The sequence below is a fragment of the Myxine glutinosa genome, chromosome 5, assembly GCF_964187855.1.
Source record: "Myxine glutinosa chromosome 5, kmMyxGlut1.1, whole genome shotgun sequence".
NCBI classification, from domain to species: domain Eukaryota; kingdom Metazoa; phylum Chordata; class Myxini; order Myxiniformes; family Myxinidae; genus Myxine; species Myxine glutinosa.
The window spans coordinates 42,513,693-42,540,246 of NC_136265.1; the positions used below are offsets into that span (position 1 = coordinate 42,513,693).

The 26,554-nt window shown below is 46.9% G+C and overlaps 1 protein-coding gene across 8 annotated transcripts in view; it reads left to right on the plus strand.

Annotated features, from left to right (window-relative positions):
* Nucleotides 1-26,554, plus strand: part of LOC137427622 (carnitine O-palmitoyltransferase 1, liver isoform) — a 125,572-nt gene that overhangs the window by 89,879 nt on the left and 9,139 nt on the right. For all 8 annotated transcript variants that reach the window (XM_068117228.2, XM_068117230.2, XM_068117232.2 and 5 more), the window contains 4 exons: nucleotides 5,813-5,965; nucleotides 6,054-6,188; nucleotides 7,527-7,679; nucleotides 12,043-12,105. In XM_068117228.2, the coding sequence (XP_067973329.2) occupies nucleotides 5,813-5,965; nucleotides 6,054-6,188; nucleotides 7,527-7,679; nucleotides 12,043-12,105 (504 nt within the window). The remainder of the gene's footprint in view (nucleotides 1-5,812; nucleotides 5,966-6,053; nucleotides 6,189-7,526; nucleotides 7,680-12,042; nucleotides 12,106-26,554) is intronic.

Here is a 26,554-nt window from a genome sequence, read left to right on the forward strand (position 1 = left end):
ATTGCCATAAGGGACAAAGGTTTGACTACCAGGTTTGACACACAGGGGCTGTTATATTTAATCCCTAACTACCTAGCACACAAACATCCTGGTATGTTCACAAGCAGACATCTTAACCCGACAAACCGGACTAACAGAACTTATTACAGGTAGATTCCCTATCGTGACAGACGAAGCATGTTACCTATTCAGATCTACCTGGCTCTAGATTTTGCTCTACCCCCAGACATAACAATATAGACTTTCTGGTATACAAAGTCGAGACATATGGCAGAGTTAGAACAACGAAGAACTAGAACGCAACATGAACAAAAGAACAAGAACTTAGGGGAAACCCACCAACAGCTGGGTAGAGGGTACAACAGAAGTATATTGGGTGGGCCTAGGGAGGGATAAAATCAGAAGGGATGGCAGGGTTGGGGAAGAGGACACAGGTGGATGACCAATCTGGATACAAGCTCAAACACAGCAATAACAGGAAGAAAAACTGTGGATGAAACTGATATAGAACAAATAAATCAAGTACAGATACATTCAAAGTACACCGCCCTTACGCCAAATAAATAAATAACATCATCCAGCACGGCATTACCAGGGAGCCTTTGGCGCACGGCGATACTGCTGTGCAGCACATAGAGACTGTATTGAGAGGGAGAGGTGTACAATAATTGATTGATTAATTGCATAATTAAAATCAATTAATAGTAATCGTAAAATAATTTCTTAATCGATTGGCTAATAGCATACCTCAACCACCAGTGTTTCATCCGAAGCTGTTACTTTTTGAAAATTTATTAAATAAGTCATTGATCGAAAAATTTTAAATTCATTAATCAATAAATAATACATCGATTAATTGTTGAATCAATAAATCAAAAATATCCTTCACAGCCAAATCACTTGGTCACTGTTGAGTCCAAATATCAGGTTCCTAGCTCAAAAGGTGCCTGAGATATTGCCCAGATAAGAAAGGGAATAAACAAGTGATTAATAATGAAAATAAATAAATATTAATCATAAAATAATTAAATCATTAATCAATTGGCTCATAGAATACCTAAACCACCAACGTTTCAGCCGAATCTGTAACTTCTCTGCGACTCTCTGGAAAATTCTCTCTATCTCTTTGCTGATGACTCCACTCTCTGCCGCTCCACACCCCATCCCTCAGATCGGCAGTCCGCAGCCTCCTCACTCTCTGCAGACCTGGTCAAAATCACAGACTGGTCAAACAAGTGGAACATGTCTTTCAATCATGACAAATCTCACACTCTCACTATGTCTCTTCGAAAAGACCGTCTGGACAACCTTCCCATCTGCTTTCTCAACAATCCTCTCCAATAAGTTCTGTCACTCAAGCTCTTGGGTCTCACCATCTGCCATGATCTTTCCTGGGAAAACCACATTTCCAAGCTGGCCTCCAAAGCCAGTCGCCGACTGGGCATCCGCCGTCGTGCGAAGTCCTTCCTTGGCACACCCGAGTTCTTCACCACATACAAGGCTTTCATCCGCAGCTCAATGGAGTACTGCTCTCCCCTCTGGGCTGGTGTTCCTGCCTCACACCTAGATCGGCTTCACGCTGTTGAAACCAAAGCTTTCAGAATCATTGGAATCTCCCGCGATGAAGCTAACTCCGAGGGCCTTTCACTCACTCACCGCAGGCAGGTTGGTGGTCTTTATGTCTTCTACCGACTCCTCTCCAGCCTTGCTCCCCCAGCTCTGTCTGTGCTCTGTCCCCCAAATATTCCTACAGGTCGCACAAGCTCTGCCAACAACCCTCTTATGGTTAAACTGCCAAAATCATGACTCTATTCACCTTCACTCTTTCATTCCTCTTTTCTCCCGCCTCTGGAACAAACTCCCCCACTCCCTTCAATCCCAATCCTCCCTCCAGGTCTTTAAAACAGCAGTTCACCACCATCTCTGATGTTCCCCCATCCAAAACCTTGATCTTTTCTGCCCCCGTTAATTCACCCCAGATCCACTTTTTTGAAATACCGACTTCTTTCCTGGAAGTCCTAGCAGTGTCCATGTGTTTTGTTTTTTTTAACCTCTTTTTACCAACCACCACTGTTTCGTTTCGTCCGAATCTGTAACTTCATGCAGCGCCTGGAGATGGCATAGGAAAGGAGCGGTGTACAAAACAAAAAAGAGGGTAAACAGGAAGAGGGAAAGCACTATTGCCTGGAAAGGAAGGGATGGGCTTGGCGTAGGTATGTGCCAAACGCGTAGATGATAATTTTTTGCCTTCTTGACAGTCAAACAAAATTGAAAATCATTCTAAACAGGAAAGTTGCTGTTTTTAAGGATGTCATAAAGGACACATACAACAGGCATAAATAACTAATGTAACGTGATGGATAGGGTGGTGTAATATCCATTGCGTGCATGGCCGTAAAAAATATATATATATATATACATACAGGTCGAAAGATTTGCATCTCAGGATTCATATTGTAAAGGATAGCACACTGAACAGTAAAAATAATATAAAATTCTTTATTAATCACCTGACCTATCGAGAACAAATTAGTTCTCTTCCTCAGAGGTGTTGAGTGTTGTTTTAACCATTAAATTCCGTTGGGGACTGTTCACGTCATGGATTGGTCCAAGTCCTTGCCAATCACAGGGCTTCCCTGCATTCAAAATATTTACATCCATACCCGTCAAATTAGCAACGCAGACCTTAAACCAATACATCAACAACGACCAAGAGGTAGCGAGCAACAGCCGAGTTTTAATTAAATTTTGGGTATTTAAGAGTCTTCGTGGTATTTTGGGTCTTCGGGGTATTTTGGGTGTTTGGGGTCAATTGGGTTTTCATTTACTTTTCTGTCTTTTGGGTCTTGAGAGTCCTTGGGGTCTTCTGGGCCTTTGGGGTATTTTGGGTCTTCAGGGTATTTTAGGTCTTCAGGGTCATTGGGGTCTTCTGGGTCCTTGGGGACTTCTGGGTCTTCATGGTCTTTTGTGTCTTTAACAGTCTACAGGGTATTTTGGGTCTTCGGGTATTTTGGGTGTTTGGGGTCCATAGGGTCTTCGGGGTCTTCTGGGTCCTTGAGGTCTTAGGGTCTTTTGGGTCTTTGGATCTTACCAAAATTTTGGGTCTTTGGGGTCCATTGGGTCTTCGTGATATTTTTGGTGTTTTGGGGTCTTTTGGGTCTTTGGTGTATTTTGGGTCTTTGGGGTATTTTGGGTCTTCAGAGTCCTTGGGGGTCTTTTTAGTCCTTGGGGTCTTCTAGGTCTTCATTATCTTTTGTGTCTTTAACAATCTTCAGGGTATTTTAGGTGTTTGGTGTCCATTGGGTTCTTTTTTTTTTTCTTTTTTTTTTGTATACTGAATCGAGGCTCGTGAAAGAGCTAACATTTATTTCACAAACAAATCAACCAGACAAACAAAATATACAAAAAGAGGGAGCGGAAGACAAGATGGGGAGAGAAGGGGAAGCACACAACCACAACATTTGAGAGCAGGGAGAAGTGTGGGAGGGAGAGGGCTTGGGGGCAGGGGGCGTGGGAAGGGGGGGGGGGGTGGGGGGAGAGGTATAAAACACAAGGGGACCGAAATTAGCGGGGGTAGAAAAGATCAAGGTTTTGGATGGGGGAGGATAAGAGATGGTGGTGAACAGCTGTTTTAAAGACCTGGAGGGTGGAGTGGGATTGAAGAGAGTGAGGGAGTTTGTTCCAGAGGTGGGAGAAAAGAGGAATGAAGGAGTGAAGGTGAGCAGAAAGTCTTGATTTTGGCAGTTTAACCATAAGAGGGTTGCAGGCAGATCTTGTGCGACCTGTAGGAATATTTGGGGGACAGAGCCCAGAGAGAGAGCTGGGGGGGCAAGGCCAGAGAGGAGTCGGTAGAAGACAGAAAGACCACCAACCTGCTTGCGGTGAGTGAGTGAAAGGCCCTTGGAGTTAGCTTCTTCGTGGGAGATTCCAATGATTCTGAACGCTTTGGTTTCAACAGCGTGAAGACGAGCTAGGTGTGAGGCAGGAGCACCAGACCAGAGGGGAGAGCAGTATTCCATAGAGCTGTGGATGAAAGCCTTGTATGTGGTGAGGAGCTCAGGTGTGCCAAGGAAGGACTTCGCACGACGGAGGATGCCCAGTCGGCGACTGGCTTTGGAGGCCAGATTTGAAATGTGGTTTTCCCAGGAAAGATCATGGCAAATAGTGAGACCCAAAAGCTTGAGTGACAGAACTTCTTGGAGAGGATTATTCAGAAAGTGGATGGGAGGGTTTTCCAGTCGGTCTTTTCGGAGAGACATCGTAAGAGTGTGAGATTTATCAGGATTGAAAGACATGTTCCATTTGTTTGCCCAGTCTGTGATTTTGTCCAGGTCTGCAGAGAGTGAGGAGGCTGCAGACTGCCGATCTGAGGGATGAGGAATGGAGCGACAGAGAGTAGAGTCGTCAGCAAAGAGATAGAGAGGATTTTCAAGAGAGTCAGAGAGATCATTGATGAAGACCAGAAAAAGCACAGGGCCCAGAACACTACCTTGGGGAACTCCAGCCTGAACAGGAAGAGGAGATGAGGGTATTTTTGGTGTTTTGGGGTCTTTTGGGTCTTTGACGTATTTTGGGTCTTCAGGGTCTTTCGGGTCTTTTGGATCTTCAGAGTCCTTGGGGTCTTCTAGGTCTTCATTATCTTTTGTGTCTTTAACAGTCTTCAGGGTATTTTGGGTGTTTGGTGTCCATTGGGTCTTTGGGGTCTTCTGGGTCCTTGGGGTCTTTTGGGTCCTCAGAGTTTTTTTTAGGTTTTTTAACACACAGTCGCACACAGTCGTGTCCACGGGTTTTAACCCTCAAATTTTTTAAAGGAAGTAAATAATTTTTTTTTCTTTACTTCCTGATTGTGCAAACCAACGACTCTGAACATATACACCATGTGTGCAACCAAAATGAATACAACTCGAGATTGCATGAATGACGTTAATTTTAAACCTCTGCATGCTCTGTCTGAACCCAAGAGCTCTTACATGAGGTATCTTCCAGCATTGTATGTGCTGTGGTTATGACGTTTACCCTGATCAGACGCAATCAGGCAACTTGCATTTATATGTATATATTGCAAATTTTTACTACCACACATTTTCAGGACAACATTCGTATGGTGTCAGAAACTTTTTATTATGAAAAAAATGAGCAAACTACAGCAAGAGGGCTATAATATGGAATAAAATCTTGATGCAATTTTACACTGAGAGTCAGTTTTGATATTTTAATTTTCTTCATAAGCACAAATAATTTCGCCATTTTTTACGACTTTATAATACAATGTGTGTAGAAAACTCAGGACTGCCAGACCCGGGACTGCCGGACCCGGGACTGCCGGACGCGGGACTGCCGGACGCGGGACTGCCGGACGCGGGACTGCCGGACGCGGGACTGCCGGACGCAGGACTGCCGGACCCGAGATGCTGGACTTGGACCTGCTGGACTAGGGACTCTGGACTGCTTGACTCTGGACTGCTTGACTCTGGACTGCTCGACTCTGGACTGCTCGACTCAGGACTGCTCGACTCAGGACTGCTCGACTCAGGACTGCTCGACTCAGGACTGCTCGACTCAGGACTGCTCGACTCTGGACTGCTCGACTCGGAACTGCTCGACTCGGAACTGCTCGACTCGGAACTGCTCGACTTGGAACTGCTCGACTTGGAACTGCTCGACTCGGAACTGCTCGACTCTGGACTACTGAACTTAGACACGGGACTGTTGTACTCGAACATGGACTCTGACCAGGTTGACTCGACTATAACACTAATTTGGGGTATCTGCTTATTTTTTGTGTTCTGTTCGACCCCTGCCTCTCCCATAGTGCCATCGTCGAGCTGCTGGTTCCTTGAGCTGGGCACGATCTCTGGCCAGAAACACAGAACTTCTCATGCTCCCCGTGCATGACCTTGACTTTGGCCGTCAGGATGCTGGATTTACCAACACCCAGCTTGCCCTGCAACTCGCCAGTTTCCGGGTTTGAATTTTCCACCATATTCCTACTCGTAAACTATACGTCAATGCATGGTGTCCCATTCAGAGTCAGACCGCTTGTGTGTGACCAGGACAGGGGGAAGTTCTGTGCCTCGGCGGACGTGACCCCTTCCCGCCTCTGTTCCGGCGGACGCTCTGACCTCGTGTGGACAATCTCCAAAGAGACCTGTGACTTTGTACTCGCCATGGAAAATCCTGATGTTCCGGTATGTAGAGCTTTGAGTTGGACAGAGCAGTGCAGACAAGCAAAAAATAATAAGTATATATGAAATAAACAATTAGGTCTTTCTCATGTAAACTTTTGCAATCACGACATGGCAGCAACCACAGTGGTCGAGACACACACTCGTGTTGAGGAATTGTACACTCGCATCATCAGGTTCCTTTGTTTATACCGGTAATGCTGTACAATTATCATCTTGTCTTAGCTGATGGATTGGTAGCCATATTCCATTTCCTAAAACGTTTACTCTTGGATGGATGCATTTCCTTTTAGCTGCCACCCTTTCACGCCACCTGATTTTAATGGAATCTATGAAAAGCTATTTATCAGAAAAGATGGCATTGCCAATGAGTACCTCGTACAGTGTTATTTAAACTCCGCAAGCAACAACCATCATGGGGAAATTAATCTTTTTAATTCATTCACTCATTGATTTTGTATGCAGCCTTTGGCTGTTGGTTGTGTCATTGCTGGGAATATGGCTGACCCGGTGCTGTATGTATAGAGGCTGGCCAACTCGACTATGACGTCATAATAGGCGCCATTTTGTTACCCAACCAGCCACCAGCACTATGCAATTGTAGCTATAAAGATGTGAATTACGAACTTATTTTTGACCCAGCTGAGACATGGATGGGAGTGAAATCCATGGGATAGGGTCAGATAGGTTCGTGGGTGGGTGGTTAGAAGGGGAAGCTTAGTAGCATGGGGGTTGGGATAATAAAGGGCCAGGGACTGAGCAACAGGCTCAACCCTTTCAATTCCTGGAACAGATCATTAGCTCACTTGGATATTAGTCCGGTGAGCTTATGCGATCAATCGACGTCCGCAGGTTAATTAGTAAGTGAGTGAGTCCGAAAACACTTGAGTCATTATGGCTTGAGCCAAACACACGATTTCAATGAAACCTGACCAGAATCTTCATCGCCCGTGGTGTGCCGAAGTTGTTCACAACATAAGAAAATATCATGGCCTAGGGGGATCTGCAAGGGATTTGTGTGACTGTTGCTCCTGATCAAGGTGAGCTTTATGACCCACGGTCCTCTTGTTTTTATTGGAATGGTAAGACTCATGTGAACATATTGGAATGGTAAGACTCATGGACTTTGGCTGGAGACAGATAAGCACAGAGGTTTCCAGTCAAATATTTCAGTATAAAGTCTCATCAGTTTGAAGAAAGTCTGGTATTTGGTGTCAAGCTGTCTCATCTTCTCATCCTTTTTTTTTTTTTTTTGGAATATGCAAGTGGGCCCCTAATTTTGTTGTGCTTTGAAAATGTGAAAAGCAAAATTTGCTTTGTCGTATTTCTTGCTTCTCCCAGCTCAAGGTCCGCCATGCTTTGATGCAAGTCGCAGGGGTGGAGATTCAGACCCGAAGGCATCAGGCAAGAGTGGGCCTTAGTCCATCCTCCCATCTGCTGGTTCTTGCAGGAGCTGCAAAAATTATGGGAGCAAGACATCCACTTCTACAAGAGGTGAGGCGGATAGGCCTGCAGACTTCCGAAAAATTGGTTGAGTGGTGGGTAATGGAATTGAGAATTTTTCGAGAATTATTTATTTCGCCCTTTGGTTTAACGCCAGCACCCTCAAATGCGATCTCTAATCTCTGATCGACAAAACCTCTGATTTCAAATGACTGAATGAATGAATGAATGATCGTTTTAAGGCCATTTTCCCCGCTAAAGCGGGGGTTAGCCTTGCGGGCCCCATGACAATCATGGTTCCCTGTTTGAGGCAATGTTTTTATGGCCGGATGCCCTTCCTGACGCCAACCCTTGGTCACTCTCTTACGATGCGCAGGGATACGGTGTACCTATTCTAAACTGGGGTACACACCGGGATCATTCATCCCAGCAAGCTGGTACTCAATTTGCCGACCTCGGAAGGATGACAGGCTGAGTCAACCCCCCTGGCGATAATTCAGCGATCGACCGGGATTCGAACCCAGGATCCTAGCATCCCAAGCCGGCACCCTAACCGCTTGACTACCGACGACTGAGCCGGCACACTAACTTGACTACTGATTTCAAATGACTACCGACTGAAAAGGGCTTCCTTACTTAGTGAGACGTGTCAATCCCTAGATTGGTGTCTGATTTTGTGCTGGACCACTTACTGTGCCAATGGACCAGCATGGAGATATTCCACATGTTAGATGCTTATGTGAAAGTGTGCTTGCCATGCGACGGTGAAGACGTGTAAACATGCAGTACATGTGATATGTACAGTCACATGAAAAAGTAAGTACACCCCATGTAAAGTTTTGACTTTTTCAACATATTTCAACATACAGCTATTTGATCTTCATTTCAACAATATTGATAGATAAAGGTGATAAAATATAACAAACGTCATGAAACATTTACATTTTGTAGTCCATTGTATAATTTAAATAAACATAAATGCAAATTTCGCATGTGGAAAAAGTAAGCACACCCCTACATTTATCACTACTTCAAACATGACAATCATTGCAACATGACAATGACCCTAAACATACCAGTAAATCCACCAAGGAATGGCTGAAAAGAAAGAAATGGAGGGTTCTGGAATGGCCAAGTCAAAGCCCGGATCTAAATCCCATCGAGATGTTGTGGGGGGATTTGAAACGAGCTGTGCGTGCAAGAAACCCCTCAAACATCGCACAGCTGAAAGAATTCTGCATGGAGGAGTGGGCAAAAATTTCTCCCAGTCGATGTCAGAGTCTGGTAGACAGTTATAAGAAACGCCTACTTGAGGTTGTTTCTGCCAAAGGGGGCAATACCACCTATTAGAGCCAAGGGAGTACTTCCTTTTTCCACATGCGAAATTTGCATTTATGTTTATTTAAATTATACAATGGACTACAAAATGTAAATGTTTCATGATATTTGTTACATTATATCACCTTTATCTATCAATATTGTTGAAATGAAGATCAAATAGCTGTATGTTGAAATATGTTGAAAAAGTCAAAACTTTACATGGGGTGTACTTACTTTTTCACGTGACTGTACATGGGTCACAGCATCGGCAATTGACTGCTCAGATGAGAACACCATACAGACTGGGGTTGCCTGTAACACACCGGGATGACAGTTTATAGCTGGGCCAAGATTGGAACCCCGGCTGGACAGTTTAGGGGCGAGCGTACATACCTTTAGGTCTAGGCCATCCTGCCAGCCCGGGTTCTATCAATATCTGGTGAGGTGAGTGAACACCTGTTGTGAGCCTTTGATGGATTGACTTTTATGAGTAAAATCCTGTTGAGTTGAGTTTGCTTCCTATGCAGTGTAATGTTGAGTTGTAACTTACGGCTGCCCCTATGCTCCATATTTTTTCCTTCCCCTTTCCAATATATCCTCCCAAACTTGGCAGGTGCAAAATGTTGGAATTTTTTTACCATTCCCCTCACCCCTCATTTGCTCCGTGCATTTCCTCTCGTCTCCTTTCAGTCCGACCTCAACTTCTCAAACCTTTTTCCCTTCTCTGCCCACCTATTCACTCATCTAATGTCCTAATACTTAAAACAGTATTGGTTTCTTTTTCTTTCTTTTTTGTATACAAGATCGAGGCTCGTGTAACAGCTAACATTAATGACAAAAAAAAACAACTGACACATAAGACATAATAAAGGGAGCGGGAGACAAGATGGGGAGAGAGGGGGAAGCACACAAGTACAACATTTGAGAGCAGGGACATCGGGAGATCTGTGGGAGGTAGAGGGCTTGTGGGGAGGAGGCATGGGAAGGGGGGGGGGGTGCGGTGGGAGAGGTAAAAACCACATGGACACAGCTAGGACTTCCACGAAAGAAGTCGGTATTTCAGAAAAGTGGATCTTGGGTGAATTAACAGGGGTAAAAAAGATCAAGGTTTTGGATGGGGGAAGATAAGAGATGGTGGTGAACAGCTGTTTTGAAGACCTGGAGGGAGGAGTGGGATTGGAGAGAGAGAGAGAGAGAGAGACAGAGACAGAGACAGAGAGAGAGAGAGAGAGAGAAAGAGAAAGAGAGAGAGAAAAAAAGAGAGAGAAAGAAAGAAGTGGGAATGGAGTGGGATTGAAGAGAGTGAGGGAGTTTGTTCTAAAGGCGGGAAAAAAGAGGAATGAAAGAGTGAGGGGAGTAGAGAGTCTTGATTTTGGCAGTTTCACCAGAAGAGGGTTGCTGGCAGATCTTGTGCGACCTGAAGGAATATGTGGGGGACAGAGCACAGACATCGGGAGATCTGTGGGAGGGAGAGGGCTTGGGGGGAGGAGGCATGGGAAGGGGGGGGGGGGGTGGGGTGGGAGAGGTAAAAACCACATGGACACAGCTAGGACTTCTATATATACTGGGGGGCTAGGCCCTTGAGGAGTCTGTGGAAGACAGAAAGACCACCAACCTGCCTGCGGTGAGTGAGTGAAAGGCTCTCAGAGTTAGCTTCATCGTGGGAGATTCCAATGATTCTGAAAGTTTTGGTTTCAACAGCGTGAAGCCGAGCTAGGTGTGAGGCAGGAGCACGAGCACCAGCACAGAGGGGAGAGCAGTATTCCATTGAGCTGCGGATGAAAGCCTTGTATATGGTGACGAGCTCAGGTGTACCGAGGAAGGACTTCGCACGACGGAGGATGCCCAGTCGGCGACTGGATTTGGAGGCCAGCTTGGAAATGTGGTTTTTCCAGGAAAGATCATGGCAGATTGTGAGACCCAAGAGCTTGATTGACAGAACTTCTTGGAGAGGATTGTTGGGAAAGTAGATGGGAGTGTTGTCCAGACGGTCTTTTCGGAGAGACATAGTGAGAGAGTGAGATTTGTCAGGATTGAAAGACATGTTCCACTTGTTTGCCCAGTCTGTGATTTTGTCCAGGTCTGCAGAGAGTGGGGAGGCTGCAGACTGCCGATCTGAGGGATGAAGAATGGAGCGACAGAGAGTAGAGTCATCAGCAAAGAGATAGAGAGGATTTTCAAGAGAGTCAAAGAGATCATTGATGAAGACCAGAAAAAGCACAGGGCCCAGAACACTGCCTTGGGGAACTCCAGCCAGAACAGGAAGGGGGAGATGAGAGAAATCCATTCAGGGCCACACGTTGACTATGACCAGAGAGGAAGTCCGCAAGCCGTGCGTGGAGATTTCCATGGATACCATAGGAGGAGAGCTTGGTGACCAGAGCTGGGTGCCAGACCGTATCGAAGGCACGTGATATATCAAGGGAGACGGCTCTAATTTCCTGTTTGACATTGATGACCTCCATCCATTTTTGAGACAGCAGAAGCAACATGTCCAGAGTAGAATGACCTGGTCTGAATCCAAATTGATGATCAGAGATCAAGCCATTGGAGAAGAGGAAGGATTTGATACCCGAAGCAATGATGTATTCCATGACTTTGCTGACAATTGCGAGCAGGCTGATTGGTCTGTAGTTGCAAGGATGTGTTTTTGCAAGGTTGCAAGGATTCTCAGCATGTTTCTACGCCAGTATTGGTTGTTGTTGGTTTAGTACATAGGACGTGACGTCGTCTGGCACCGTCCCGCGCATGCTCGGTTGTGCCTTTTTGTCGCATTGACGATCTTCTTCCTCTTCGCTCTCTGATTTCCTTGAGCTTGATGTGTTTTGCGTGAGCTCCCAATAAAGCTCGATCTATTCACAGAAACGGCGTGCTGTGCGTGATCCGATGGAGTGAGAACACGATAAGGTCTATCTCAGCTAACTGGCGCTAAGATCAGCAGGAAAGGTTGAGATAAAATGATGAATGAAGTGTGGGAAACATTTAAAAAAACCTTTTGAGGAATACATTTAAAAACCTTTTGAGGAATGGTTGCTGCGCATATCAGAAAAAAGTGGTTACCAAGTTGTGTTTTGATGCGCTTGTCTTCACACAGGTGTCTTCTCAGGACTGGGGCTTGCTGACAATCCAACTGGAAACGATGGGGGGATTTGGCCCGGTACGAGGATTGGGGATTGGTTGAGGAAGTTGGTCCCATTATGAAACTTTGCATTTGTGCATACTTTCACAGTAGAATAAGTAAGAAATATAAATTCAGTTTACAGACTGTGACTTGGCAAAGATTGTTCGGCGGATGCATGATGTGATGGTTGTATCACTGCTTTTACATTTACCGAGAGTTCATAATGCCTTGGAAAACCACACAGTACAACCCTTGCCAAGAAACCGCTTCGGCAGCCATATGCATCTGATGATGCAGGAGTGGACATCATATATATACATCCATAAACAGGTAGTGGACAAAAAAATGGAAACACCAATGTTAAGACACTTAATATGACGTTGGACCACCACGAGTGGCCAGTATGGCCTGTATGTTGTGGCATAGATTCCACAAGCGTCTGCCATTCTGCAGTAGGAATGCTGCACTATTCTTCCACGAGAAAGTTTTGTCTTCAACTCACATTTGTTTGATGGAGGTGGAAAAACGCTGTCTCAGGCGTTGTTCCAGAATATCCCATAAATGCTTGATTTGGTTCAGGTCGGGTGACTGAAAAGGCCAAAACATATGGATAACATTAGTGTCATGCTCATCAAACCATTGGGTGACCACACATGCTCTGTGGATGGGGGCATTTGGGGGTCTCCTCTTCCAGGTGATGCTGGCCATAATTATAGGCAACCAGGTCTGTGCAGCATTTTTATATATGACCCTAAGCATGCTGGGATGTTATTTGCTTAATTAACCTGTGGGCCACACCTGTGTGGAAGATGTTGCTTTGTGTCCCTAATTTACCCTGGTGTTTCCATTTTTGTCCACTACCTGTAAACACACACACACACACACACACACTCACACACTTTACCATATCCACGACAGACGCAACTTTGAATTATTTCTTTATTTATTTATATACACTATCATCACCGCTGCCCTCATAACACTTTGATTTACTTATTTTATATTTATTTTTACAATCTATCTTATATTCATTTTTACAATATTATTTATTTAAATTTACATACCATTTCCTTTGATGAAGACTTGGTTTCTTGTTCTTTTTCTAAAGACTTTTTATGCCTCCGTCCCGAAGGTGGCCGGAGACATTATGTTTTCGGGTTGTCCGTCCGTCCATCCGTATGGGCTAAACCTCACTTTTCTCAGCAACCACATTTTTTTTTTTTTTTTGTATACTGAATCGAGGCTCGTGAAAGAGCTAACATTTACTTCACAAACAAATCAACCAGACAAACAAAATATATAAAAAGAGGGAGCGGAAGACAAGATGGGGAGAGAAGGGGAAGCACACAAACACAACATTTGAGAGCAGGGAGATGTGTGGGAGGGAGAGGGCTTGGGGGTAGGAGGCATGGGAAGGGGGGTGGGGGGGGGTGGGAGAAGTATAAAACACAAGGACACCAAGGACTTCCAGGAAGGAAGTTGGTATTTCAAAAAAGTGGAATTGGGGTGAAATTAGCGGGGGTAGAAAAGATCAAGGTTTTGGATGGGGGAAGATAAGAGATGGTGGTGAACAGCTGTTTTAAAGACCTGGAGGGTGGAGTGGGATTAAAGAGAGTGAGGGAGTTTGTTTCAGAGGTGGGAGAAAAGAGGAATGAAGGAGTGAAGGTGAGCAGAGAGTCTTTATTTTGGCAGTTTAACCATAAGAGGGTTGCAGGCAGATCTTGTGCGACCTGTAGGAATATTTGCGGGACAGAGCCCAGAGAGAGCTGGGGGGGGCAAGGCCAGAGAGGAGTCGGTAGAAGACGGAAAGACTACCAACCTGCCTGCGATGAGTGAGAGGCCCTTGGAGTTGGCTTCATCGCGGGAGATTCCAATGATTCTGAATGCTTTGGTTTCAACAGCGTGAAGACGAGCGAGGTGTGAGGCAGGAGCACCAGCCCAGAGGGGAGAGCAGTATTCCATTGAGCTGCGGATGAAAGCCTTGTATGTGGTGAGGAGCTCAGGTGTGCCAAGGAAGGACTTCGCACGATGGAGGATGCCCAGTCGGCGACTGGCTTTGGAGGCCAGATTTGAAATGTGGTTTTCCCAGGAAAGATCATGGCAGATAGTGAGACCCAAAAGCTTGAGTGACAGAACTTCTTGGAGAGGATTATTCAGAAAGTGAATGGGAGGGTTGTCCAGTCGGTCTTTTCGGAGAGACATCGTAAGAGTGTGAGATTTGTCAGGATTGAAAGACATGTTCCACTTGTTTGCCCAGTCTGTGATTTTGTCCAGGTCTGCAGAGAGTGGGGAGGCTGCAGACTGCCGATCTGAGGGATGAAGAATGGAGCGACAGAGAGTAGAGTCATCAGCAAAGAGATAGAGAGGATTTTCAAGAGAGTCAAAGAGATCATTGATGAAGACCAGAAAAAGCACAGGGCCCAGAACACTGCCGTGGGGAACTCCAGCCTGAACAGGAAGAGGAGATGAGAGAAATCCATTCAGGGCCACACGTTGACTACGACTAGAGAGGAAGTCCGCCAGCCATGCGCGGAGATTTCCATGGATACCAAAAGAGGAGAGTTTGGTGAGCAGAGCGGGGTGCCAGACCGTATCGAAGGCACGTGATATGTCAAGGGAGACAGCTCTAATTTCCTGTTTGGCATTGAGGACCTCCATCCATTGTTGAGAAAGCAGAAGCAGCATGTCCAGAGTAGAGTGACCAGGTCTGAAACCAAATTGATGATCAGAGATCAAGCCATTGTAGAAGAGGAAAGATTTCATATCTGAAGCAATTATGGACTCCATGACTTTGCTGATAATTGGGAGAAGGCTGATTGGTCTGTAGTTGCTGGGATCTGTTTTTGCACCTTTTTTGTGCAAAGCGGTGATTTTGGCAGATTTCCAAGCAGATGGCAGATGACCTTGAGCAAAAGAGAGGGTGAAGAGAACAGAGAGAGGGAGTGAAAGAGCGGAAGAACAGGATTTTAGGACCCATGGGCTGATGCCGTCAGGTCCAGTTGCAGAATCAGAGTCGAGGGTTGACAGAAACTTTTCCACCTTGTCAGGAGGAAATGACACAGAGTCCATGAGCAGCTGGGTACGACTGGGTCCAGAGAGGGATGGGTTTAGGACACAAGACTTAGAGGCAAACACAGAGTTGAGGCATTCAGCTTTTCACGTGCGGAGTCAGCCGTGTGGCCGTTTGAGGTGAGGGAGGGGATGGAGGGGGAACAAACAACAGAAACAGATTTGACCAGACGCCACCAGGATTTGGAAGAGGGAGACAGATAAGAGAGTTCGGTCCTGAGAACGGAGAGATATTGTTTCCTAGCTCTCCTGAGGGTGGACGCACACTTGTTTCGGGCTTTGCGGAAGGAAATGAGATGAGATGGGGACGGAAGGAAGGGAAGGGTGTGTCCTTCGTCACATGTCCAATTGAGACAAAATGTTCAGGGTAGGAGTGACACCCACGCAGTGTTTATGATATTTGTGACACCATAGGTCATGTGGTATGGCAGCCATCTTGGATTAAATGCAAATAATTTTTGAAAATTCTCGGAAACTGCTGAATGGAATTTTTTTTAACTTGGCACGTTGTCAAGTACTCCCAATGGGTAACAAAAGCATGATAATGATGACATCATAGGTGAAGTGGTATACCAGCCAAAAAGGTTTTAATCAAATTCCTTATCCTAAAAATATGAAATTACATGCACATGATCTATGACCAATTTATATTTAAATATTAAGCTTATGACATCATAGGTCACATGGTTTGGCAGACATATTGGATTTAACCTAAGACCTTAAAAAAAACATCTTCTCCCAAACCACCAAATCGATTGACTCGAAACTTTACAAATGTGTCACTGACTAGGCATGGCGATTAAAATATGATCACGAAAACATCATTGGTCACATGTTGTGGCAGCCATATTTGATTGAAGGAAAATATTAAATAATTATATCTCTGAAACCGCTTACCCTATCAATGCAAAATTTTACAAATATCGTCTAATACCACTGTTGCATATAGTTTTAAAACGATGATGTCGTCGGTCACGTGGTTTGACAGCCATCTTGGATAGAAAAACAAACCTTATCCAATCAACACGAAACTTCACAAACTTCACAAACGTGATCCCCTACCCATATGTATGCAGAGTACATTTTTAAGGTCATATGTCACGTGGTATGGCAGCCATATTAGCTTGAAAGCTGATATTTTTAAAAATCCCTTCTCTGAAACCGCTTCACCGATCGATGTGAAACCTGTCATGGCTGGTGAATATGTGATACTTGAAAACAGCTGAAGGGATTTAAATCAAACTTGTTTATTTTTAGGATAGTGAACGATGGCATCTATCCGTTGTGGGACTGTGCGGAGGCATATTGCGACAAAGTCGCATTGCTCTAGTTTTTTAAAAGTCCGACTCCGTCTCATGTCCCTTTACATTTTCATATCCCAAAGTGTTAGTTGCTGCAAGTGTCTGTACTTAGGCAAGTCAGAGCTAACACCAATCTCAGCTTTCTATTCTTTCTCTAAGGCTCTTTGCAAGCACCTGATGAAATCAGTCTGAAATATTTGCTTTTAAGTCTCCAAATCCAAACATCCTTTTCTGTTTACAATGTGACACCCTGTTGCTTACTTTGCCTTTTAACCTGTTAATGTAAAAATTCAACTGGCAGGCCTTAACACCATCTTCATCAACAGGTCTGAATGGCAGGTCCACGGGCCTATTTGGGTTTGTTTGTCCATTCGTGGTGAACACGTGACCATATAGGTCATGATGCTGGGATATAAGATTCAAATCCCATACACTTCTTATTCATTTTCCAATACCCCTGATGTAATTCATGCAAGTGTGATAACGTAATGTCGTTATCTTGCATGTGATATATAAAGGCTCCTCCAGGAGTCTTCAATTTATAAAAACAAATAAATAACCACCACAAATGTCATTTAACTTCAATGGGCTACTGTCCTTCGTTATGGTTTTGTGACTTTTGTAAAGCGCAGCATTAACTAGAATGGCACTCGGTAGAGTGCATCCCTCTGCCATGTTGATCACTTTACATTGTGTATCCCATTGATAGACTGTCTGGATCTGGATTCGGGTCTGAACCAAAATCTAATCAACTTGTTGTTGTCGCCTAACCAACCCATCCACCAGGTTTTGTCGTAATCCATCCACAGATTTTTGAAATATCACGCTATATATAGTTTTTGACCCTATCTCTCAATGGTGAAGAATCACTTGTAAAAAAATTAAAAATCTAGTATCCTGATCCGGATTCGGATCTTCACCAAAATCTAATCGTTTCGTCCATGACACACAACAAACCTGTCCACCAAATTTCGGCCAAATCTGTCCACAACTTTTTGAGATATCGAGCTACTGTATATATCGTTTTTGGCATTATCTCTGAACGGTGAAGAACCACTTAAAAAATCCGGTATCTGGATCCGGATTCGGATCTTCACCAAAATCTAATCATTTCATCCATAACGCACACCACAACCTGTCCACCAAGTTTGGTCAGAATCCGTCCACAACTTTTGGAGTTATCGTGCTCTATATTGTTTTTGGCCACGTCTCACAATGTTGAAGAATAAACTTTTAAAAATCCAGTATCTGGATCCAGATCCGGATGTTCACCAAAACCTAATCATTTCATCCTTGTCACACACCCACCACATCCAACAGATTTCGTCCAAATCCGTCCACAACTTTTGGAGTTATTGTGCTCTATATTGTTTTTGGCCACGTCTCACAATGTTGAAGAATAAACTTTAAAAATCCAGTATCTGGATCCAGATCCGGATGTTCACCAAAATCTAATCATTTCATCCTTGTCACACACCCAACACATACAACAGATTTCGTCAAAATCCGTCCACAACTTTTGGAGTTATCGTGCTATATATTGTTTTTGGCCACGTCTCACAATGTTGAAGAATGAACTTTAAAAATCCAGTATCTGGATCCAGATCCGGATGTTCACCAAAATCTAATCATTTCATCCTTGTCACACACCCAACACATACAACAGATTTCGTCAAAATCCGTCCACAACTTTTGGAGTTATCGTGCTATTTATTGTTTTTGGCCACGTCTCACAATGTTGAAGAATAAACTTAAAAAATCCAGTATCTGGATCCAGATCCAGATGTTCACCAAAATCTAATCATTTCATCCTTGTCACACACCCAACACATACAACAGATTTCGTGAAAATCCGTCCGCAACTTTTGGAGTTATCGTGCTATATATTGTTTTTGGCCACGTCTCACAATGTTGAAGAATGAACTTTAAAAATCCAGTATCTGGATCCAGATCCGGATGTTCACCAAAATCTAATCATTTCATCCTTGTCACACACCCAACACATTCAACAGATTTCGTCAAAATCCGTCCGCAACTTTTGGAGTTATCGTGCTATATATTGTTTTTGGCCACGTCTCACAATGTTTAAGAATGAACTTTAAAAATCCAGTATCTGGATCCAGATCCGGATGTTCACCAAAATCTAATCATTTCATCCTTGTCACACACCCAACACATACAACAGATTTCGTCAAAATCCGTCCACAACTTTTGGAGTTATCGTGCTATATATTGTTTTTGGCCACGTCTCACAATGTTGAAGAATAAACTTTAAAAAATCCAGTATCCGGATCCAGATCCGGATGTTCACCAAAATCTAATCATTTCATCCTTGTCACACACCCACCACATCCAACAGATTTCGTCAAAATCCGTCCACAACTTTTGGAGTTATCGTGCTATATATTGTTTTTGGCCACGCCTCACAATGTTGAAGAATAAACTTTTAAAAATCCAGTATCCGGATCCAGATCCGGATGTTCACCAAAATCTAATCCTTTCATCCTTGTCACACACCCAACACATACAACAGATTTCGTCAAAATCCGTCCACAACTTTTGGAGTTATCGTGCTATATATTGTTTTTGGCCACGTCTCACAATGTTGAAGAATGAACTTTTAAAAATCCAGTATCTGGATCCAGATCCGGATGTTCACCAAAATCTAATCATTTCATCCTTGTCACACACCCACCACATACAACAGACTTCGTCAAAATCCGTCCACAACTTTTGGAGTTATCGTGCTATTTATTGTTTTTGGCCACGTCTCACAATGTTGAAGAATAAACTTTTAAAAATCCAGTATCCGGATCCAGATCCGGATGTTCACCAAAATCTAATCATTTCATCCTTGTCACACACCCAACACATACAACAGATTTCGTCAAAATCCGTCCACAACTTTTGGAGTTATCGTGCTATATATTGTTTTTGGCCACGTCTCACAATGTTGAAGAATGAACTTTAAAAAATCCAGTATCTGGATCCAGATCCGGATGTTCACCAAAATCTAATCATTTCATTCTTGTCACACACCCACCACATCCAACAGATTTCGTCAAAATCCGTCCACAACTTTTGGAGTTATCGTGCTATATATTGTTTTTGGCCACGTCTCACAATGTTGAAGAATGAACTTTAAAAATCCAGTATCTGGATCCAGATCCCGATGTTCACCAAAATCTAATCATTTCATCCTTGTCACACACCCACCACATACAACAGATTTCGTCAAAATCCGTCCACAACTTTTGGAGTTATCGTGCTATTTATTGTTTTTGGCCACGTCTCACAATGTTGAAGAATAAACTTTAAAAAATCCAGTATCCGGATCCAGATCTGGATGTTCACCAAAATCTAATCATTTCATCCTTGTCACACACCCACCACATCCAACAGATTTCGTCAAAATCCGTCCACAACTTTTGGAGTTATCGTGCTATATATTGTTTTTGGCCACGCCTCACAATGTTGAAGAATAAACTTTTAAAAATCCAGTATCCGGATCCAGATCCGGATGTTCACCAAAATCTAATCATTTCATCCTTGTCACACACCCAACACATACAACAGATTTCTTCAAAATCCGTCCACAACTTTTGGAGTTATCGTGCTATATATTGTTTTTGGCCACGTCTCACAATGTTGAAGAATGAACTTTAAAAAATCCAGTATCTGGATCCAGATCCGAATGTTCACCAAAATCGAATCATTTCATCCTTGTCACACACCCAACACATACAACAGATTTCGTCAAAATCCGTCCACAACTTTTGGAGTTATCGTGCTATATATTGTTTTTGGCCACGTCTCACAATGTTGAAGAATGAACTTTAAAAAATCCAGTTTCTGTATCCAGATCCGGATGTTCACCAAAATCTAATCATTTTATCCTTGTCACACACCCAACACATACAACAGATTTCGTCCAAATCCGTCCACAACTTTTGGAGTTATCGTGCTATATATTGTTTTTGGCCATGTCTCACAATGTTGAAGAATGAACTTTAAAAAATCCAGTATCTGGATCCAGATCCGGATGTTCACCAAAATCTAATCATTTTATCCTTGTCACACACCCACCACATCCAACAGATTTCGTCAAAATCCGTCCACAACTTTTTGAGTTATCGTGCTATATATTGTTTTTGGCCACGTCTCACAATGTTGAAGAATAAACTTTAAAAAATCCAGTATCCGGATCCAGATCCGGATGTTCACCAAAATCTAATCATTTCATCCTTGTCACACACCCACCACATCCAACAGATTTCGTCCAAATCCGTCCACAACTTTTTGAGTTATCGTGCTATATATTGTTTTTGGCTACGTCTCACAATGTTGAAGAATGAACTTTTAAAAATCCAGTATCCGGATCCAGATCTGGATGTTCACCAAAATCTAATCATTTCATCCTTGTCACACACCCACCACATCCAACAGATTTCGTCCAAATCCGTCCACAACCTTTGGAGTTATCGTGCTATTTATTGTTTTTGGCCACGTCTCACAATGTTGAAGAATAAACTTTAAAAAATCCAGTATCCGGATCCAGATCTGGATGTTCACCAAAATCTAATCATTTCATCCTTGTCACACACCCACCACATCCAACAGATTTCGTCAAAATCCGTCCACAACTTTTGGAGTTATCGTGCTATATATTGTTTTTGGCCACGCCTCACAATGTTGAAGAATAAACTTTTAAAAATCCAGTATCCGGATCCAGATCCGGATGTTCACCAAAATCTAATCATTTCATCCTTGTCACACACCCAACACATACAACAGATTTCGTCAAAATCCGTCCACAACTTTTGGAGTTATCGTGCTATATATTGTTTTTGGCCACGTCTCACAATGTTGAAGAATGAACTTTAAAAAATCCAGTATCTGGATCCAGATCCGGATGTTCACCAAAATCGAATCATTTCAACCTTGTCACACACCCAACACATACAACAGATTTCGTCAAAATCCGTCCACAACTTTTGAAGTTATCGTGCTATATATTGTTTTTGGCCACGTCTCACAATGTTGAAGAATGAACTTTAAAAAATCCAGTTTCTGTATCCAGATCCGGATGTTCACCAAAATCTAATCATTTTATCCTTGTCACACACCCAACACATACAATAGATTTCGTCCAAATCCGTCCACAACTTTTGGAGTTATCGTGCTATATATTGTTTTTGGCCATGTCTCACAATGTTGAAGAATGAACTTTAAAAAATCCAGTATCTGGATCCAGATCCGGATGTTCACCAAAATCTAATCATTTTATCCTTGTCACACACCCACCACATCCAACAGATTTCGTCAAAATCCGTCCACAACTTTTTGAGTTATCGTGCTATATATTGTTTTTGGCCACGTCTCACAATGTTGAAGAATAAACTTTTAAAAATCCAGTATCCGGATCCAGATCCGGATGTTCACCAAAATCTAATCATTTCATCCTTGTCACACACCCACCACATCCAACAGATTTCGTCCAAATCCGTCCACAACTTTTTGAGTTATCGTGCTATATATTGTTTTTGGCCACGTCTCACAATGTTGAAGAATAAACTTTAAAAAATCCAGTATCCGGATCCAGATCCGGATGTTCACCAAAATCTAATCATTTCATCCTTGTCACACACCCAACACATACAACAGATTTCGTCAAAATCCGTCCGCAACTTTTGGAGTTATCGTGCTATATATTGTTTTTGGCCACGTCTCACAATGTTGAAGAATGAACTTTAAAAAATCCAGTATCTGGATCCAGATCCGGATGTTCACCAAAATCTAATCATTTTATCCTTGTCACACACCCACCACATCCAACAGATTTCGTCAAAATCCGTCCACAACTTTTTGAGATATCCTGTTCACAAACAGGCAGACAGGGGTGAAAACGGGTGAAAACATAACCTCTGTCCACCTTCGGTGGCAGAAGTACTGTAGCTGTGGCCACTGGCCATGTCTGGGATGTTACTTCTATGTCGACAAAGTTTCTTACTCCGTGTGTACAAAGCATAAAGCGGCGTTAAACAATTGGTACACTCCTGTGAGTCTATGATGAAGGAACTACTTCATTTCAATTGAATTGTATATTCTGAACACTGTAGAACACGAATCGGAACACGAACACGATGCAGTTTTCGCAGTACCGGTACCTTGGCCATGAATTTGGCAAATTGTATGGAAATCCCGCTTTTGGAATCTCGTGTCGAGCTCGTGTCGAGCCTGCATCCGCGTCCGGAGTATGGTAATTGTTTCAGGCTGTCTGCTTGTGTGGCAGTCGAGGGAAATTGAAAAACATTCCAAACAGGAAACTTACTGTTTTTATGGACGTCATAAAGGACACAAACAACGGGCAAGAATAACTAATATAATAAAGCGCGGCGTTACGCGCGCTGCTTGTGAGCAAGGAGGAAGCGGACAAGCGGTAACATATAAACGTCTTTATTGTAAGAGCACACTGTAACACTGAACTGCTCCGGGCTGGTCGCCCGGTGTATATCATGAGGCCACGCCTACCCCTCGGGCGTGGCCACCGCCCACTTGGTGCGTGGAATGATGTCACCACGCCAGTGGGCTTTTGTGTCCGCCACACGCGCCCCCCCAGAATTCCCGCGCACCTGGAGGGCCAGTTTGCGGGGCAGACGAATGACCCGGCCGAAGCGCCCCCTGGCGCTCGGCGGCGTCCGGGGTGCAGGGATGCCAGGTGGGATGCCCCTGGCTGCCCCTGGGATGGGTGCAGGACCGGGGGGCGGCATGGCGGCGGGGCTGGGCGGTGCCGGGGGTCCGCCCGCAGGAGGGCGGCCCCGACGTGGGGGTCGGGCCACTGGCGGTGGATGGTCCACATCGAGGTGGGCCGGCTTGAGGCGGTCTACCGAAACGCGGTCAGGAGTACCGCCAATGTCCAGGGTGAAGTGCTTCGCCCCGGTCTCCAGCACGCGGAAAGGCCCGTCGTACGGGGGCCGCAGTGGTGTCCGATGGGCATCGTGGCGGACGAAGACGTACTCCGCCGTGCGAAGCTCCGGGGCGACGTGCGTCGGTGGGTGCCCGTGGCATGCCGTTGGCACCGGGGCGAACCTCTGGGCGGTCTCTTGCAGAGCGGAGCGCTGCTGTGCTGCGGACCATGGTGCCGTGGAGTCGGGGAGGAACTCGCCCGGCACCCGCAGCGGTTGCCCGAAGACCAACTCCGCCGCGGATGCGCGCAGGTCCTCCTTGGGCGCCGTCCGGAGGCCCAGCAGGACCCAGGGGAGCCTGTCGACCCAGCCGCTGTCGCGGAGGGTGGCCCGGAGCGCGGCCTTCAATGAGCGGTGAAATCGCTCACACAGGCCGTTAGCCTGGGGGTGGTAGGCCGTGGTTCGGTGCAGCCGGACCCCGAGCCCCTGCGCAACCGCCCCCCAGAGCCCCGAGGTGAACTGGGGGCCGCGGTCGGATGAGATGTCTGAGGGGGCGCCGAACCGGGCGACCCAGGTGGCGATGAAAGCCTGCGCAACATCGGCCGCCGTTGTCGACGCCAAGGGCACGGCCTCCGGCCACCGGGTGGTGCGGTCCACCATGGTGAGGACGTAGGTGAAACCCCGCGAGGGGGGCAGAGGTCCCACCAGGTCCACGTGGACGTGGTCAAACCGGCGTTCCGGCACCGTGAACGGGGCCAACGGGGCCTGGGTGTGCCGGTGCACCTTGGCACGCTGGCACGCGAGGCACGTCCTGGCCCAGCCGCGGACGGCCTTCCGGAGGCCATGCCAGATGAACTTGTCGGCGATCAGCCTTTGGGAGGCCCTCGCGCCCGGGTGGGACAGGCCGTGGATGGCGTCAAACACCTGGCGCTGCCAGCCCGCGGGCACGATGGGGCGAGGACGCCCGAGGGAGACGTCGCACAAGAGGGCCGCGCCCGCGCCGTCGAACGGCACCTCGGTGACGCGGAGGCCCGTGACGGCGGTCCGCAAGGCCTGGACGTCGGGGTCAGCGGCCTGGTCCGCTGCCATCCGGGCATAGTCGATGCCAAGGTGGACTGCGTGGGCGACGGCCCGGGAAAGGCAATCCGCCACAGGGTTGTCCTTCCCCGCGACGTGCTGGATGTCCGTCGTGTACTCGGACACGGCCGAGAGGTGACGCTGCTGCCGGGCCGACCACGGCTCGGTGACCTTGCCCATCGCGAAGATCAGCGGCTTGTGGTCGACGAAGGCAGTGAACGCACGGCCCTCGAGCAGATGGCGGAAGTGCCTGACCGCCAAGTGAAGTCCGAGCAACTCGCGGTCGAAGGTACTTTAACGGCGTTCGGGCGGGCGAAGCTGCCGGCTAAAGAACGCCAGCGGTTGCCAAGCTCCACGCACCCATTGCTCGTGCACCGCTCCCACCGCGTAGTCCGAGGCATCGGTGGTGAGGGCGATCGGTGCATCGGGCGCCGGGTGCGCGAGCATGGTGGCGTTAGCCAAGGCGAGCTTCGCGCCCGTGAACGCCGTGTCCATCTGCTCGGTCCAGGTAACGTCGCCTTTGCCCGGCTTACCTCGGAGAGCTTCGTGCAGGGGGCGCAGGAGCTGGGCGATACGGGGCAGGAACCGATGGTAAAAGTTCACCATGCCCAGGAACTCCTGCAGCCCTCTGATCGTGCGGGGGCGCGGAAACCCCTTCACCGCCTCCACCTTGGCCGGCAGTGGGACGGCTCCGTGCCTGGTGACACGGTGCCCCAGAAAATCGATTGTGGCGGCGCCGAACCGGCACTTTGCGGGGTTCACAATCAGGCCATGCTGGCCCAGGCGTTCGAAGAGCGTGCGGAGGTGGCGTAGGTGCTCTTCGCGGGACGCGCTGGCGACGAGGATATCGTCCAGGTAGACGTAGACAAAATCCAAGTCGCGCAGGACGCTGTCCATCAGTCGCTGGAACGCCTGAGCCGCATTCTTCAGACCGAAGGGCATGCGCACTGCGCAGGAACTCGAAGAGTCCGAATGGCGTGATGACCGCCGTCTTCGGGACGTCCTCCGGCCTGACGGGGACCTGATGGTAGCCGCGTATGAGGTCCACCTTCGAGAAGAAGGACCTGCCCGCCAAACGGGCGGAAAAGTCCTGAATGTGGGGGACGGGGTAGCGGTCGGGAGTCGTGGCGTCATTGAGACGGCGATAGTCCCCGCACGGTCGCCATCCCCCGCCGGGCTTCGGCACGATGTGCAGCGGCGACGCCCAAGCGCTCTCTGAGCGCCGAACGATGCCGAGTCGCTCCAGGGTAGCGAACCCCGCTTTTGCCACCGCCAGCTTCGTCGGCTCGAGGCGGCGTGCCCGGGCGTAGACTGGTGGCCCGACGGTGGGGATGTGATGGGCCACCCCGTGCTTGACGGCCCCCGCCGAGAAGGTGGGCCGCGTGAGGGCCGGGAAGCCGGCGAGGAGGCGGGTGAATGCGTCCGCTGCCGGAAGCGTACAGACCAACGTGGCCGGAACCGAATCGTTCGGCAAGCCGCTTGGCAAGCCGCTCGTTGAGCTGGGCAACGCACAAGCGAGCGAGCTGAACGTCTCGGCCTGGACAAGCCGTCTGCGCTTGACGTCGACCAGGAGCCCATTAGCGCACAGGAAGTCCGCGCCAAGCAGTGCCATGGGCACGTCGGCGGTGACGAACGTCCATCGGAAAACCTGCCCTCCAAACCGCAGAGAGAGGCAGCATTTTCCGTACGTACGGATGGGCGTCCCGTTCGCGGCAAGCAGCGCGGGGCCCCCACCCGCGGCGTGCTTGTCTGACGTGCCGGCGGGAATGACACTCACCTGCGCTCCCATGTCGCACAGGTAACGGCGCCCGGAGAAGGTGTCCGTTATGAACAGCAGGCTGCTCGAACGGCCGGCGCTCATCGCCACTATTGAGCGCCGGCCCGGGCGTTTCCCGACCCGTTGAAGGAGCACGGCGGATGACACCGCCGAGCTTCATGGCCGAACTTGGCGTGGAACCAGCACCAGGTGGTGGAGCTGGAGGAGCGCGGCTGGCTCCGCCAGGCCGGTGGAGTTGGCGGGTTTCCCCGCGGTGGCGGTTTTCGCCGCGGCGGTGGGCGGGGCGTGGCGGCGTTCACGAGGTGCGTATCAGCATGCTGCTGAACATCAGCATGCTGTAGAAGCTGATGCTGTGG